This window comes from Xiphophorus hellerii, chromosome 7, assembly GCF_003331165.1.
Source record: "Xiphophorus hellerii strain 12219 chromosome 7, Xiphophorus_hellerii-4.1, whole genome shotgun sequence".
NCBI classification, from domain to species: domain Eukaryota; kingdom Metazoa; phylum Chordata; class Actinopteri; order Cyprinodontiformes; family Poeciliidae; genus Xiphophorus; species Xiphophorus hellerii.
Window position 1 is genome coordinate 27,682,882 of NC_045678.1, and position 16,372 is coordinate 27,699,253.

General features: G+C 36.5%; 2 protein-coding genes across 6 annotated transcripts in view; both read left to right on the forward strand.

The window, feature by feature from the left end:
* The window catches only part of LOC116723453 (uncharacterized), a 197,030-nt gene extending 192,460 nt beyond the window's left edge, over positions 1–4,570 (forward strand). For all 3 annotated transcript variants that reach the window (XM_032568359.1, XM_032568363.1, XM_032568362.1), the window contains 2 exons: positions 3,143–3,253; positions 3,708–4,570. In XM_032568359.1, the coding sequence (XP_032424250.1) occupies positions 3,143–3,253; positions 3,708–4,309 (713 nt within the window). In that variant the 3' untranslated portion in view covers positions 4,310–4,570. The remainder of the gene's footprint in view (positions 1–3,142; positions 3,254–3,707) is intronic.
* Positions 4,571–5,201: 631 nt separating this feature from the next.
* mylka (myosin, light chain kinase a) overlaps positions 5,202–16,372 on the forward strand; it is a 58,569-nt gene continuing 47,398 nt past the window's right edge. For 2 of the 3 annotated variants that reach the window (XM_032568355.1, XM_032568358.1), the window contains exons 1-5: positions 5,202–5,488; positions 9,330–9,492; positions 13,048–13,255; positions 15,291–15,336; positions 15,634–15,799. In XM_032568355.1, the coding sequence (XP_032424246.1) occupies positions 9,331–9,492; positions 13,048–13,255; positions 15,291–15,336; positions 15,634–15,799 (582 nt within the window). In that variant the 5' untranslated portion in view covers positions 5,202–5,488; position 9,330. The remainder of the gene's footprint in view (positions 5,489–9,329; positions 9,493–13,047; positions 13,256–15,290; positions 15,337–15,633; positions 15,800–16,372) is intronic. The other variant, XM_032568356.1, reaches the window with a different exon arrangement.

Below are 16,372 nucleotides of genomic sequence, written 5' to 3' on the forward strand. Positions count from 1 at the left end.
TGTTAAATACCCAATAAAATGTATAAATATTTTATTGGTTTGTTAAAATACTTTTAAGGCTTTTTAATTCTCAATGTGTTCATGTAAAACCAGCAGAGCTGTTGTTTCAGATAATCTATCATTATAATTAAACATGACTGTAAACCGATCAGAATAATTGATACATCATTAAAGGAGAGCCAGACTATCTTTAATGTGATCATGATCGCTTGATTTTCAGGTTTTCTAAAGATTTTAGTTTTCATGACATTTTCTTCTGCTTCACTATTTGACCATTTTCAGATAAATTTGTCTTTACTTCTTAACTCTGGCCATCAGAAAAAGCCCCTGAACTTAAAATGTACATCAGTGATCGTCAATAACTTTGTGATAAAAATAATATAGATAATCATTTGATAGACTGAAACTATTTTATCTCCAAAGAGTCTTTAGCTGAAAACTTGGGATCTAAAAGAATCAGGATGATGGATCATTCAGGTCTAAAGACTTTCAGATTCTGTTAATCTGCTGAGGACAAAAAGTAAAATCTTCTTCTAAAAGTCAGAAACATAAATGATCAAGACTGTTAAAATAAAAAGTTGTATTTCTCAGAGGGAAAATGGCAAGAAATTGCCTTCAGAAACATTTGCACAATATTGTATGTTAGCTCTAAAGTACCTGAACACAGACACAAAAAAGAGACAAGAGTCAGAACTTAAGTTTTACCTGCAGGGAGAGAACACAGTTGAAACCCAGTTACAGATTTCGGCCGATGCTCTGAAGCTTCAATTGAGTCTCATCCTGCTTTTATTAGAATTAGGAACACCCTAGTTACATGGCAGTGTGCAGCCCTGAAGGGAAGGGGAGCAAAAAACCAGCTGCACACTCATATGAATACAACTCATTTATAGTCTTCAAAAGCAGGTTTCATAGGATAAGACTATCGGTTTGCAGTTCCTCTGGGTCATGGACCCTGCTGGATCGTCTCTTTCATGGTCCTTTTCACTCCTCAGGCCGCTTCCAGAGTTTCTGCAAACACTTCAAAAATACTCAAAGCACTTCAAAACACTCAAGGCACACCATTAAAATGTAAATACAAAGGTAAATAAAAGGATGTTAATATAAAATAAAGGTAAAGCAAATAAATGATAATAAAATATAAAATTCTTCCAACAATTGTATATTTTTAATTTCATGTTTAAATATTTATTTCTATTTGCTCTTTATGAATGTAATATATCATAACAAAAGAAATAACCTTTTTGTGAATCCATCAATTTAAAGATTTAAGATGTTAAAATTTAACCACAGGATGAAACATTAATCTTTTAACCATCAATCTGGTTTTAAGTCCTTCCAGTTTTATTTTCTAGCTGCAGCAGCATCCAGCTCCATCTTCTCCTCCTCCAGCTGCTCTAACTTCTATCTGCAGCTCTGCAGAGCTAAATCCTTCCTCCTGCTTGGAGGAAAACCTCACTGTCAACTCTCAGGTTTCTAAGTTTAAGGAAATAAATAAACATTCACATTGTTTTGTTTCAGTTATTTAGAAAGAAAAAAAACAGAAAATCTTAATTGCTTCAAGTATCCCATAATGAAACTCAATTTAGCCATAGACTGTGAAATTATATTTTACCTAAACACCAGTGGATCTGTGAACATAATGATGCAAATAATTCAGAATCCTCATATGAAGTAATTAATAACCAGACAAAATAAAATGATCTATAAAAATATTTAACTACATACAAAAATATTAAATAAATTACAACATTATTTAAAAATTAATTTCAGTAAATCAGCTATAAAGTAAAAATAAAAAATTACGTAGAATAATTATACACAGACTGATGTTTTTTGTTTATTTTTCCCCTCCAGGGCCTTTTGTGGGCTCTAGTGTCCTTTATATGAAAGTATTCTGACAGGAAAGGGGGGGAAGACATGCGGCAAATATCACCGGGTCTGGGAATCGAACCTGTGACGGCCGCGTCGAGGACTCAAGGCGTGGGTCACACTATCCCCTACGCCACCACAGCACGCCCCAGACTGATGTTTTAAAACTTATTTCTGTAAATGAATTGTATTAAAATATTTAGGATTATGATATCAAATCAGACCTTTAAAAACATTTTTAATATAAAACTTTTGCTTAATGAAAAGTTTATTTAATATCTAACTTAGGGTTTTTATTTTCAAAAGGGTCTTTTAATATGAAAAAATTGTATTATCAGAACTCATAATCTGATTAAATATGATGGCATAATTTAACCCTTTCATGCATCAATTATGAGCCTTTGTGTCAGAATTTTTGCCATTTATATTTTTTATTTATTTTTTTATTTTATTTTATTTTTTTTCCATTTTTTATTTTTTAAGTAGGAAAAAAAAGTTTGTAAAAAAACAATAAAAAGTTTATTTTTTTTAGGTGATCAATTGTAATTTTCTCCAAATACAGTTATTTGAAAAATGCATCAGTAGTATTGTTCTTCAGAGGTTATCTGATGTCACAATATTTTTCAAGAGTCGTCTACAGGCGAAGGAGGAACAGGGTCGGTTCTCATGCTTTTATGTCTGTCGGCCATTTTGGATTTAACAAGAATAATTTCTTGCATTTGCAGCTGATGGCCAGTAGATGATAGTGTATTTTATGATGCTTTAGTGTCCACTTCAGTGGTCTGTGTGCATTTATAACATAAAAATCCACAAGAAGCAGAAGAAAATGGCTTTTCGATAACTGTCCACCGTAGTGACCACTATGCATAAAAGGGTTAAAGTTGCTTTGTCAGCAACTTTAATTTAAAAAAATATATATTTTAAAGTTGATGCAGGCTTCATGTGGATGCATAAATTTTACAGCTCAGGCCCATCAATATGAGAGTGACATCACTTCCTCTAACAATGAATCCACACACTTTCTACATCTTTTGTACTCAGATTTCTGTTAAAGTCTCTCTTTCCATTTTATTATTTTCTTATCTTTCTATGATCGGTCTGAGGATCTGCTTTAACTCTGGATCATCACTGATCTGGAAAATTCTTCTCCAGAGATTTACAGCATCACCATGGCAACAGAGAGGGAGGATAAATGAACCAAAACCTGAATCTACCTGTAAAAACATTGATCATTGATCACAGAGCAGCTCAGTGAGTTTCTGTGTTTCTACAGATCCAGCAGGAAGTCAGGAGGCCGTACAGTTTACTGTGGAACCAGAAGAAGTCAAAGTCCTGCTGGAGACCCAAAGAGACGGGAAACGGTACCTTGTTGTCGACTGTGGAGGTAAAAGTTACTCACCGTTATTTAAATGTTTAGTGAGAGACGAGTTTTAAAACTATTTGTGTTCACAATAAACTTATTGAAGTGATGTTGTGTTGCTCTGTGGATCAGCTGGTTTCCCTGCTGCCTTGCAGCAAGAAGGTTCTGGGTTTGAATCCCAGTCTGGGGTCTTTCTGCATGGAGTTTCCATGTTCTCCCTGTAAATGTCTGGTTTCTCTCTGGGTACTCCGACTTCCTCCCACAGTCCAGAACCATGACTGTTAGGTTAACTGGTCTCTGTAAATCATCTTTATATGTGAGTGTGTTTGTCTGTCCTGTGTGTCTCTGTGTTGTCCTCTGATGGTGACCTGTCCAAGAGAGACCTGTCTCTCACCCAGTGATGGAAGTTAGAATGTGTAATAAATTGTTCTGAGATTTATCATTTAATCTGATTTATTCTTTTTCCGTTTGTCAACAGATAAAAATATTCACTTCACTGTTCATGAAGTCCTGGAAGGAGGAGCCATGAAGAAGCTGCACAACGACTCTAAGGACGATCTGGGAGGAAGATATGTGGACAGAAAATTCAACGAGTTCCTGAGAGAAATTTTCTCTAATGGAGTCTGGAATGAATATGAGAAAAAATTCCCCAATGAGGTTCAGAAGATGATGTATGATTTTACTCGTCTCAAACATTTAGGTGAAGATGTTCAAATCAGTTGCCTGGGTAACCTGGTCATGTTGGCTCAGAAAAACAAAGAGATTGAAACGTTCTTTGATTCAGTGGAAGGAGCTTCCTGGGATGATGGATCTATCAGAATCTCCAGAGAGAAACTGAGATCTTTCTATGATGAGAGTCTGCAGGGAATCACCAAGAAACTCAGAGAAATATTAGACAAAAATCTCAACATTGGGTTTATTGTGTTAGTGGGAGGATTTGCTGAGAGCCAGATTCTACATCAGAACATCACTGATCAGTTTGGACCTCAGTATAAAGTCCTGTGTCCTCCTAGACCCCAGGAAGCGATCCTGAAAGGAGCCGTAGAGTTGGGGAGAAACCTGAAGTTGATGGAGTCTTAGAGAAAACATCCAGCTTGGTTCAAATGTTTATCATGAGATTTAATTCTCCTTTTTTTGTTCTGAATAATCCAGACAATGTGTATAGTTTGTTTTCTGTTTGTTTGTTTTTCTTTTTTGGGGGGGTAGGGTCTGTTTGTTTTACTAGTTGATACAATTGTAAAACGTTTTCCATGGTCCATCTTTTCTGTTTAGAACCAGAAACCAATAAATCAGTCTTGAATTTGTAAACTGAATTAAAAATAAAAGTTATTTTTTATTTAACCTGGTTTTTCTGCCTCCCTTCTGTTTGTTGTGGTTTTTATTCTGTTTTTGGAGCCGTTTGGTTTTTGGTTTAAAAAGTTAGTTTGGACCTGAAAGGTCAACATGCAGGTGTGAATGTTTTAAAACTTAAATTGATAAATTACTGTTGCTCCCTGAAAGTTTACTTGTTTTTATCATTTTCTTAATGTGCTGCTTATATAATTAGAGCTTTAGAAAACTGATATTTGATTAATTAACCGTCTTGAGGTGGTTTATTGTTCATGTCTTATATTTATACAGTTGCACTTTAATTAGAATCTGGATGTGATATTTTTTGAATAACTAGTTTTCTTATGTGTTTAATGAGTATGTAATCATTATATATTATTTCAGAAAAATAAAAATACAGATAAAATATCTGTATTGTTATCATTAAAACAATATTATATATTATTTTTAATTGTAATTCCACTCAACATTTTCTACAGGCAGCACCTGTAGTAACACATTTATTCACTAGATGGCGCACTTAAAGCAGAAAAGGTTTATCTTGGTTTAACTTTTGCTACATTTCATGACGTCAGAGCCGCTAGAAGTTGAGTCTGAACAGAGCCCTTCATCATGATCTGAGCTCCTCCTCTTCCTCCTGTGACAGACAGAGGAGATCTCAGAGGAGCAGCAGGAGGAAGAGAGTGAGGAAGAGGAGGAGTCCTGCTGCTGAATGAACGGCTTGTTGGAGTGAAGAACAGGATCTGCTCAGAGGACTGAAGTTCTCCTCCTGCTGCTGCATCAGGTCAGACCTGCTCACTAACTTTCACCTTTAGCTGCTTTTTACCTTCAACCTCTGAGGTGGGCGGAGTCAGAGCTGCTTCATCTTCATCTTTAATGTCTTCATGTCTGGAAACAACCTGCAGATTATCTCAGTTTTCCAGGTCAAAGGTCAGTCTGATGGCCTTTCTGCTGCATGTTCTCCTGATGTTTGGTGATGAAATGAAGAGTCTGTTTCAGTTTTCCTGTTTTCTTCTGGCTGCTGCAGAGAAATGTAGATGAAGGATCATCAGTCAGACTGAACTGCTGCAGCCTGTTCAGAGCTGAGATGTGATTCAGTCTCACATGATGGACAATTATCACCTGGAGACTCTTTAAATGTGTTTTATCACATTAATGTGTCTCATCTAGCTGTTATCATCAGAACTTGAGCTGATGACCAGAACCAGATCAAAGCTGGTCACTGATCAGAGTGAGATCAGCAGCTGAAGCTGTTTAAAGTCAGACATCATGTATCAACCAGCAGCTTCATCACCTGATGGTTTCCTCCTGATCTCAGACTCTGAAGCTGCTCTGGGAATCAAACGTGTCGTTTCTGTGTGAATCTCTGAGGCTGAATGTGGGAACCAGAAGCTGAGTCTCTCAGCTGTGAAGGATGTTTGTGAAACGGTCGACTGACAGGAAGGAATCTGCTCTGATTAAAACCTGCAGCATGATGGGACGTTTTCAGGACAGAAAAGCTTCAGATGAACCTGAGGTTGAACTCTCAGTGCAGCTGCTGAAGTTATTGATCTTTAATCAAGTTGATCATCATTAACTGGTCAGTCCAGGAGAAAAGAGCTTGAAGAAATTAAAGCTCTTCATAATAAAACTGCAACAAAAGTTTGATCTAAATAATTCAATTCATTTTTAGATAATAAATAAAAAAAACATTTCATTGTCTAATGTGCAATTACAGGTTTTCTTTAGTGAATGTTTGCTGGTTTATAGCAAATGAAACATCTGCAGCTAAAATAATACTTTTAACATGAACATATGAGAATCTTTCTGCTTAACTCAACATCAGTGCAGTGTTGGGCTGACCTGTTGACTATTTTAATAATCGGGCAGCAAAAGGTGTTTAAATGGTGATTTATTTTACAGAATTTAAACTAAAACTGTCACTTGATGAGTTCTGTGTTATCTTAAATGCAAAATGAAAACATGTTTTGTTAAGTTTTACCCTAATTACTGCTCTGAGTTGTTCTTTCAGAAAATGTGTTTTACAGTTAATGATTAATAAATTACTAAATTGCTTGTTTGCTGCTTCTGTAAGGTTGAAATTAGTACCAACCTGTCATCTTTTGTTGATCTGTTGGTTTGGTCTTTAACAGAATTAAAATCTTCTTAGGACCCCAAAAAGGCTCAGGTCTGACCTGCATCCAGTTTGTTACTGGGAGACTGTGGTTCTTACTGGACTAAGGTTGTGAAGCTGAGATGGCAGCATCATGACCTGATGTGACATAAAGCAAACTGAACATCAGTTTATCTGGAAATAAAACAGTTTATTTTTACTGGACCATGAGAGCTGCTCTTGTTTTGAATTGTGTTCTGCAGTTACTACGTCTGTAGCAGATTTATACGGATTTTTGGATTCATTTAAATGAAACCAGTTTTCACCAGTAAACGTTGAGCTCAGGCTTCTAGTTTCCAGTGTTTGTGGTTCAGTGTGAGAATCAGCAGCAAACTGTTTCCGTCCTGATAACAAACTCTGTTAATGACAAACACAGACGGCTGAGAGCGTTCGCTGACCTCAGTCTCTCTCTCCCTCTGGTTCCTGGTTCTGTTGGTTCTGACAGAATCAACAGAACCTGCTGATAACAAACATTCCCATCAGTCAGAGTCACAGTGCTGGGTTTTATCTGAGGCTGAAACTGTTATTGATCTGCTATCAGCTGTTTGTTTGCAGGTCACATGACTTCATCGGAACCGGTACCAACAGAACCGAGGAGTTTCTGTGACCTTCAGCTTCTCTGCAGGAATCTGTTTTTATTTTCTGTTTGGATCACATGAAGAAAATCCTACAAACTTCTGTTTCCTTCATCGTCTTCAAATCAAGCAAAATTGGTGTGAAATGTTTGTGCAGCAAAGTTTTTGTTTCTACTGCTGCTGTTAAAAATATTAATAAATGTTTGCAGAGGTCATGAAAGGTCAACCAGTCACCGACCCCACTTTAGCAAAATCAAGCAAAAGTGGTGTCAATCAGTTCTGCTATGTTTGTGCCACAAAAACTTTTATTTGTGCCGCTATCATTTTAAAGATACTAATGAAATAGTTTCCAGAGTTTATCAGAGGGCAGCCAGGAATATCTTCAAAACAAAAGCATCACAAATGGAAATTTCTGCTGCACAAACGTAGCAGAGTTGATGGACACCAATTTAGTTTGAGTTTTAAAAAAGTGGGGTCTGGTTTACCTCTGATCTCTGGAAACATTTTTATTAATTCCTTTGAAATGATATAAGAACAAACAAAATTGGTTGCAATACAACAATTATGTTTGTTTTCATTAATATCTTCAAAACAAAAGCAGCAAAAACAAATTTTATCAGCACAAATGTAGCAAAGTTGAGGGACACCTATGTAGTTTTATGTCATAAAATGTGATGGGGGCCAGTTGACCTTTTTTGACCTCTGAAAACATTTATTATCTCTAAAATGATAGCAGCGCAAACAAAAATAATTTCCTGCATAACTTTGACACCAATTTTGTTTGATTTGAAGAAGGTGAGGAGACCAACTTCACTCAGGTCGTTCTGTTGACTTAAATGGGAACAAAGATCAATGTTTAGATAAAAATGCTTCATTTAGAGAAAGTTGGTTGTTTTTAGCAAATATTGAAGGTTTAAAATCCTTGTATGGCAGCAGCAGAGAGTTTGAACAGGAAAATGACCAGCAGGCTGCTGTTTGTTCAGAAAATACAGATAAAATAACCAACCAGCCACACTTGGCCAAATATCTACGACATCCAGCAGACATGAAGAAAACATTCAGATAATCCCTAAAATAAGTCCAAGTTGGTCATTAGTCTGTTCTATAAAACAGAGTATTGGTACCATGGTTGATAGAAAAAAATAAATTTTAAGTTGAATTTCACATATTTACAAAAAAACGTGGTTATGTTCTTATGTCAAAAAATTGTACATTGGCAAGAAAAAAATATAATTTTCCATGATTAAAGGCATAAAACGAAACATATTTTCTGACATAAATTGTGGAATTTGTGAGAAAACAAACTAGAAGTGGACGCCTGAAACAGGATACAGCAAAACGCCTGAGAAGGTGAAGAAGAAGCTCCAACATGGCTGCAATGACTGGGAGAATTTTGAGGCTTGAACTTGCAAATTAAGATTTTCAACATCAGAGAGTATCCAATATTTTTCTTGTAAACAAGAAACTAATTTCAAGGTTATGAGGTTTATTTGGAGGAAATTTCAACCCCATAACTTTACACATTTATAAGAAAAAAACATGAATATTCACTGATGTCAGAAAATCCTCTGTGTTGATTCTTTAACTACAATGACTTTGACATTTAATCATAGTTCTCCAAACTGCAACTCCACAAAAAAAAAGATGACAGATAAATTTTAAGACTGATCTTAAAATTGTTGGATTGTTGAACTCAAGTATATTCAGTTAAAACCAGCCAGTTAGCATCCAGTCATCCACCTGATATTAATCTTTATTGTGAAAACATCAAAAAGATTTGAATATTGTTTTTTTTCTTAATTTCCACATTTATTAATCTAATATTCCTGTTATGTTTCTCCTAATGCTATTTAACTCTAAATTGATCTGTTGGAAAGCAGCTTTAACTGGAGTCCTGACAGTTTCTGATGGTTAACGTTGAAATATATATTTATAGTAATAATAAATATATTAAGTTTGAAACTTATAATGAAAGTTGAAGTTTTCTTCATTAACTGATGATCTGATAGTTAAGCAGACGTCTGTGTGTGTTTCTTCCTAACAGCATGATGAGTGATGTCCGACTGTCTGCTGCTCCTCCTTCTCTCTGTGAGGTCACAGCTTCACCAACAGGATGTGGTTTCCATAACAACGAGCCTCCAGCTTTCGTCCTGCCGCCTCGAAACGTCAGGGTCAGTCTGGGGGGAGACGCCCGACTGGAGGGGAAGGTGAGGCATTAACTCCAACACTAACAGGTCAATATCACATGTTTCTAAATAATTTATCACTTTACTGAAGCTGCAGTCGCTTTAACAGAAAACCGCTGTGGGTGTGGATCTCAGTTCAAACGACAGGAAGCTGATTGATAAACAGAGCTGCTTAATTCTTCCTCATTTGTGGTTTTCTTCATGTTTATTTTCTCTGAGTTTAGATCAAAGCCTCTGAGCTGAATGAAGAAAATGACTTTGCAGAGTGTAAATAGTTTTACAGTCTCTCTCATCTCAGACTTAACAGTTTCAAACTTAGTTTATGATGGAGAATAAAGCTGCTAAAGGTTTAATAAAAGGTTTTCTTATTCTTAATAACACGCTATCACTGCTAAGTTATAATCTCCGGAACATGCAAATATTTTTTAGTTCATTCACTTGATATTAGATACGAATAGTTCATGTGTCAACTAAAAAAATCATGAATGGAAAAAGAGCAGAAAGATTTACAAGCTTATAATACCTTATAACTCATTCACATATAGAGAAAATTAGCTATTCAGCTTAGGAAATTATTAGACATATTTCAAATATACAAAAATAAACCAAAAGTACACAATACATCAGCTTATTCCATGGTTATTGCATCATAAGAATTATTTTGAAATTTATTTTAAAGGCAGAAATAGGTTTAGAAAGTTTTTCAATAACCCTTTTGAATTATTTGAGTTATAACAACATTTAATTTCCCTTTGGGATCATGAAAGTTTTTTTGAATTGAATTGAAATGAATGTCAAGATTGTTCCATAAACTGACACCTTCAACTGAATACATTGTTCGTTGTTCTGAATCTAAATGTTTTGAAAATCTAAAGAAGACTCTTCATCAAAGCGTTGGAGCAGAAAACGAGGAGCATCTCTCGTCTGTTTGCCTCTGAACTCAACATCAGGAACAAAACTCAGAGCTGCTCTCAGGTCAGATCAGGACCGTCTAACTGTGAATCAGTCAGCTGACTCAGTCTGCTCTGTTTTACTCCTGCTTGTAAAAAAGGTCCGACGCTCTTAGAAACAGCATTTCTGCTCCGGCGCCTCAGATTTATCTGTAAGAAGAATGTAGGACTAATCCCAGAGCGCCTGAACGCACCGTCAGTCCACAAGCATGATAGATGGAGCCGTAAGCCCTGATAGCTGCTGAGCTGGAAGTCGTCAAGCAGTCGCCACATCTGTACTCTACGTGCTGCACAAACAAGTCCCGCTTCAGGCTGTTTGGGTTTCTGGTTCTGGTCTTCATGGGTCAGTCAGAGACCAGCAGCACCAGCCTCAGTTAACGCTCAGCTTCACTGGTCCAGTGAAGCTGGTTTCAGCTGCCTGTTGGCAGGAAATCCTGACATCTATTAAACTGGTTCAGCAGGAAGTTTTTATTTGTCTCATGTGGAGACATCTAGTGGTGAAGTTGTAGATTGCAGCCAACAGAATAATTATAATTCTTTTTTGAACAAGTTAGGCTGTTGTTCTGCATAAAACCTGTCAATTACATGTTTTAATATAAAATCATTCTTAGACGATGAGATTTTATGTCCGTTCTGACCATTTCGACCTCCTTTCAGAATGAGCTGTTTTAGGGTTTCCTGTCACTTTAAATTCAAATAAGCTGCTGCTGGCCACACCCCCAACTCAATGTTTACACTCGCACATAAAAAAGGCTGCAAACAGATGTGCATTTATGTAACTGTACACCTTTGAAAAGCAGAAGTAGAGCCTCCTGCACAACCAACAAGAATTCAGCAAGTGGTTTCTGGATGACAAGTCAGTAACAGAACACTTGTCTTTTCCAGCAGCCATTGTACAGCAAACATACAGCAGTAAAACCAGCTGACCAAACACGATGGAGATCTTATTGGGTTGCTGAACGGGTTTGGATGGGGTTGGTGGGTAGCTGCGCCTGTCAATGTTGACTTAAAAATCTGGAGGTTTTTGAAATGGCAAATTTTTCTGACACCAAAAACCATTAACTCGTTGCCATTTGTTGTCTGTTTTTGCTTTATGTTTTTTAAGCCGTTCAGGCTCAAATGGAAGAACAAAACTGTGCAAAATGTGAACTTTGCATAAGTTTTCCAAGTTAATTTAGGAGCTGTTGCTGGTAGAACTTTATTTTGAAAATATTTATTATCAGTTCCTGCTCAGACGGTGCTTTCAGTGACCTATTGGAAAGTTGATTCTTAAACCTTTGGTTGGAAAAACTTGAATTAGTTCATAGCGAAGACTTGAAACTGAGAAGTTTGAGTAGAGCTGTTTAGTTTGTCAGTCTCAGGATTTCTGCAGCTTTCTGTTGTTTGTTTTTTGCTTCTTCCCTCAGAACAGGATGTTTTACTCGTAACAATGTGTGCAGTCACATAAATTACTGAATCTGTTGGCCCAGTATGTTGAAATGTGAGGAAATGCATGCCGGTCATATTTTCTATTGATGTCTGCTCATACTTAAGGAAGATTAACTGAGTGTGTTTTATTGTTGCAACGGTAAAAAGTTATTTTTGAGCATTACTTCTCTCTGAAACTTGAGATCATAAAATCAGACTTTTGAAACGTTATGTAGAGAACATAAATCAGTATTTGCTCCTCTGTTAGGCTGCATTTTATCTCAAATATATACAGTAAATTTTTGTTTTAACAGATGAGGGTTCATGGTTTAACAATTAAAGTTGAAAATTTAAGTTGCATGTTTGTTTTTGCAGACAGTGCTGTTACTGAGTTCATCCAGATGAATGCATGTCAGAGAGGAAGCAAAGCAGAGAAATTTTCAAAACGTTGTGCCATTTTGAAACTTTCTGCCTAGTCATTGTAGATGTTTTGATCAAATTGAAAGACAGAAGTTGAGACTTAAAAAAGAGGATGTGGTTTCAAATATGCAAATTAGATCTTGATGAATATTCATTCGATCAACTTTATGCAACATTTTGGTGATCTGATGTAAAGAACGAAAAGAAAACATAACAGAGCAGCTTTGTGCTAAATCAGGTATGTTGGAATATGCATATATAACCTTAGAGAAAATAAGGAGAACACTGCAAAAACACAAAATCTTACAAAGTTTTATCTAGTTTCTACTGAAGATGTATTAGTACATTTAAAATAAGATAAAACTAAGATACAAGTAACTTTTTATGAAGATATAGGAACTTGTTTTAAGTTAATTCCTTAATATTGATGAAAAAGTTTCATTGTCAGTTTACTTCACTTAAAACATGGGACAAATGTTGTTAAGCAATTAACTTAAAACACAATATTTTGTTGAAAGTTTGTTGTAAGTTAATTTTGTTTTATTTCAAGTTTACTAAGACATTTAAACTAGAAACTAAAACACTTTATAAGAATTTGTGTTTTGTGAAAAGAGACACATAAATGACATGAGATGTCATACATCCATAACAGAGGGTTTATTTTATTTTTATTTTTTTACTGAGAAATATATTTTGACTCTGCTTCCTTCAGGTCATCTAAACTCAAAACCAGAACTGTCATGATTCTCCTCTATGCTGGATGAAAACCTGATATTTGACTCTGTTCGTTGTGTTTCAGGTGAGAGGTCAACCTGAGCCGCAGGTCACATGGTACAGAGACGGGAAGCCTGTGATTGGTGGAGGACGCTGCTCAGTGGAGCGAGGTGGGCGTGGCACTTTCAGCCTCCTGGTGGGCGGAGTCTCAGAGGAGGATCTGGGCTGTTACACCTGTCAGGCGACCAATGAGGCGGGGAGCCGGCAGGTTACCGTGGAGATCCTGCTGGAAGGTACCAGTTCGTATTTAACACTCACTTCTGAGAGCAAAATAACAGAAACTAACAGAGATGATCTGATGACAGGAGAATATCTTAGAGACCTGAAAATTGTGCAAATTGGAAATGAAAAAATAAATTAGTTTAATGGAAACATGGCGATTTTGAATAAACTCATGTCAGGTGGTTTTTCAGCTGTGTCACCTGCAGTTTTGTGTATTTCACAAAACTGCAATGGAAACACATTTCGCATCACACGAGTCAACAAGTGGATGTTACTACTGGTAGAAAAGACGGAGAAGACGAAAGGAAGTGATAGAAGGATGATAATACTGCATGTTTTTTGATGACTTATTGCCTGAACAAACTTATTCACGTGTGAGTTTAATTTTATTTCTTATTTGATGAAAACACCACAATTTCAAAATTGTGTTTTTTCAACAGTAGCGAAATATCGACTCACATTTGTTATCAAAATGCAGCTTTTAATGTTCAGATCAGGTCTCAGATAATTTGATTGGTCAGAGTTAATATTTGAATTCTGTCAGTTAAATGATAATTTGTTGGAAGGTTTCAGGTTCATACAGATTTTGTTGTGAATTAAAACACAGCAGCAACAGAAGCTTTCTGTCCCATCCATCATGGAAAGAGAGAATTAATTAATCATTTTCTGACCTCCTCTCTCACTTTTATTCTCTATTTCATGGTACCACCAACTTACAGGAAACTGTAAATATTTCTTGCAGTCTGGTGGTCTTGAAAACTCCATGGCTTTTTGCCCTGATTGTAAGTTTTATAAACTTGATTCATGCAATAAATTTGTGCAGCTGTTTGAGAAAAACAGAGATAATCAGATGAACAGACTCTTCCACAACTTTGCACAGAAAACTCCTGAAGCTTTACTGTTAATCTGACAGAAACTGGATTCTTTTTAGAGTCACATTAAGAAAGGAATTCATAAATCAAATCAATGTCCTCTATTTTTTACAGCTGTGTTGGTTTGTGTCTTTACTTTCCTAAATACCTGAAGGAGTAAACATTCATCAAGTCCAGAAGATTGGAGAAATTTTCACCTGTTTATTGCATCGGTGGCCGATAAAACACAATAGACACAATAAAGTAGAATGAGAAGAAAACATACTTTTTATTGTTCTTTTTGACTGCAGATCCTCAGATAATCCTCAATGCACCTTATTTACAAAATACAAACAGCTTTTTTTCTGGTTTATTATAAATAAAATCTATTCACAGCTACATTTGTGAAGCATTTGTAGGAACGTTCCACAACCTTAAGGTTTTCATTTAGATTTTTAATGCATTCATACTTTTAAGCAACAGTTTAGCTGTCTTATTTGTTTATTGAGAAATTGTTTGCAGGAATATCAGTCAAACTCCTCCTGGATGAATTTAAACTTCCTGAACGTCTCTGAACTGTTTTTTTTGTAATTGCAGAAAGTCAGCTGATCGCTTTAATCTCTTCTCCCTCTTCAAAATGAACGGATTCCAGCAGATCACTAATCATAATCTTTATCAGTGTCAAGCAGTTTGCCTGGCTGCTTTCCTCTAAATCCATTCATAGCACTTCACTGAAACATGGACAGTCAGGGTCAGTTCATTCAGATTTGCCACTTTGAGACACATTAAATACCTCAGTGAAAAATGACCCACTGAGCTAAGGGAAGCGTTTTCTGCTCCGCTGGGCTGCAGAACTAAACCACTGATCAGCATCCAGCTGAGAAAACATTGTTCAGCAGCTGGAAAAGAATTTGTTTCACTAACATGCAGCATAACTCGCTGTGTTATTATTATTATAACGATTACGATGGTTTATATAACTTGTTTCAGCAGATGGTTTGTTTCAGCTTATTTTCTGATCTGTAATCAGGAGGAAATTTTATCTTTGTGCCAGAATATACAAACATGTTGCAGCTGAATGGAAAGTAAAGGAATTCTGGTTCTGTTGTTAATATATTGAGTCCAATCAAAGTTTCTACAACTCAATCAGAACCTGAACTTTTTCTCTGATGTTCAAATGTTTTTCCACCTGCAGAAAACTACGGGAAGCAATACATCCTGCCGTCCTGGAAGAGATCAGGGTGAGCTCCTCGAGTCTCTCTGTCATGTTGGAGGATCTCCTGCCTCAGACTAACTCCCCCTGCTGCTGCGGCTCCATTAAATCATTACCAAGGTCCATTAAATGTGTCAGAACCTCCTCTGGAGGCTTCAGGCTCAGAACCTGCAGCTGTCTGAAGTCGCATCAGCAGATTTACCGTTACAGCTGCTTCCTCTGCAACATCTCAGACGTTATAAAACCACAGATTATTTACAGCTTTAGTTCACATTAAGCTGTATGGGTCGCTGCGGAGAGGTGACTACATCTCCCATGATTCCAGGTCCCGCTCCTCGATCCCAGCGATGGAGAACCGGACCAGCATCTGGAGCGAGAGTCCACCGAAGTTCATCTCCAAACCCAGCAGAGTGGTGGTCAGGCTGGGACAGAGCGGGAAGTTCTCCACTAAAACCACGGGACGGCCTCAGCCGCAGGTCACATGGTACAAGGTGGGCGGAGCCTAACAGAGGCTGAGAGCTGAAACATGTTTGGATTTCATAGCTTGATGAATTTATCTGAAAATAAGTCCAGAAATCTGAGCAGAAGTAAAATAATGAATGCATAGTTGCATTTCCTTTGACCATATAATTGAATAATTTGGCATTTCAAAAATAAATTCGCTGAATCGAAACATGCCAGTTTCTGACAAAACCTCACATTGTTGATAAATAATTTTTGCCTCTAGCATGAGATGGTTTTTTTGGCTGTATTACATTTGGTTTGTTTTGCAAAACAAATTGTTTAACGGAAATGGAAACACTTTTTTCACATCACAAGTCACATGATCAACAACCGGATGTTACTACTGCTGCAAACCACAAAGAGGAAAACAATAGGAAGTAGTTGGAGAATCATGGAGCAGCATCTTCTGAAATTACTTATCGCGTGAACAAACCTATCCACGTGTGATTTCTAATTGAAAAGCTGTTTTGTTTTTTTTTGACAAGTGGAATATGTTTTGCATACAAAAATGCAGCTTATGTTGAACAAGATCAGTGTTTACAAACCAATCAGCTTCATAA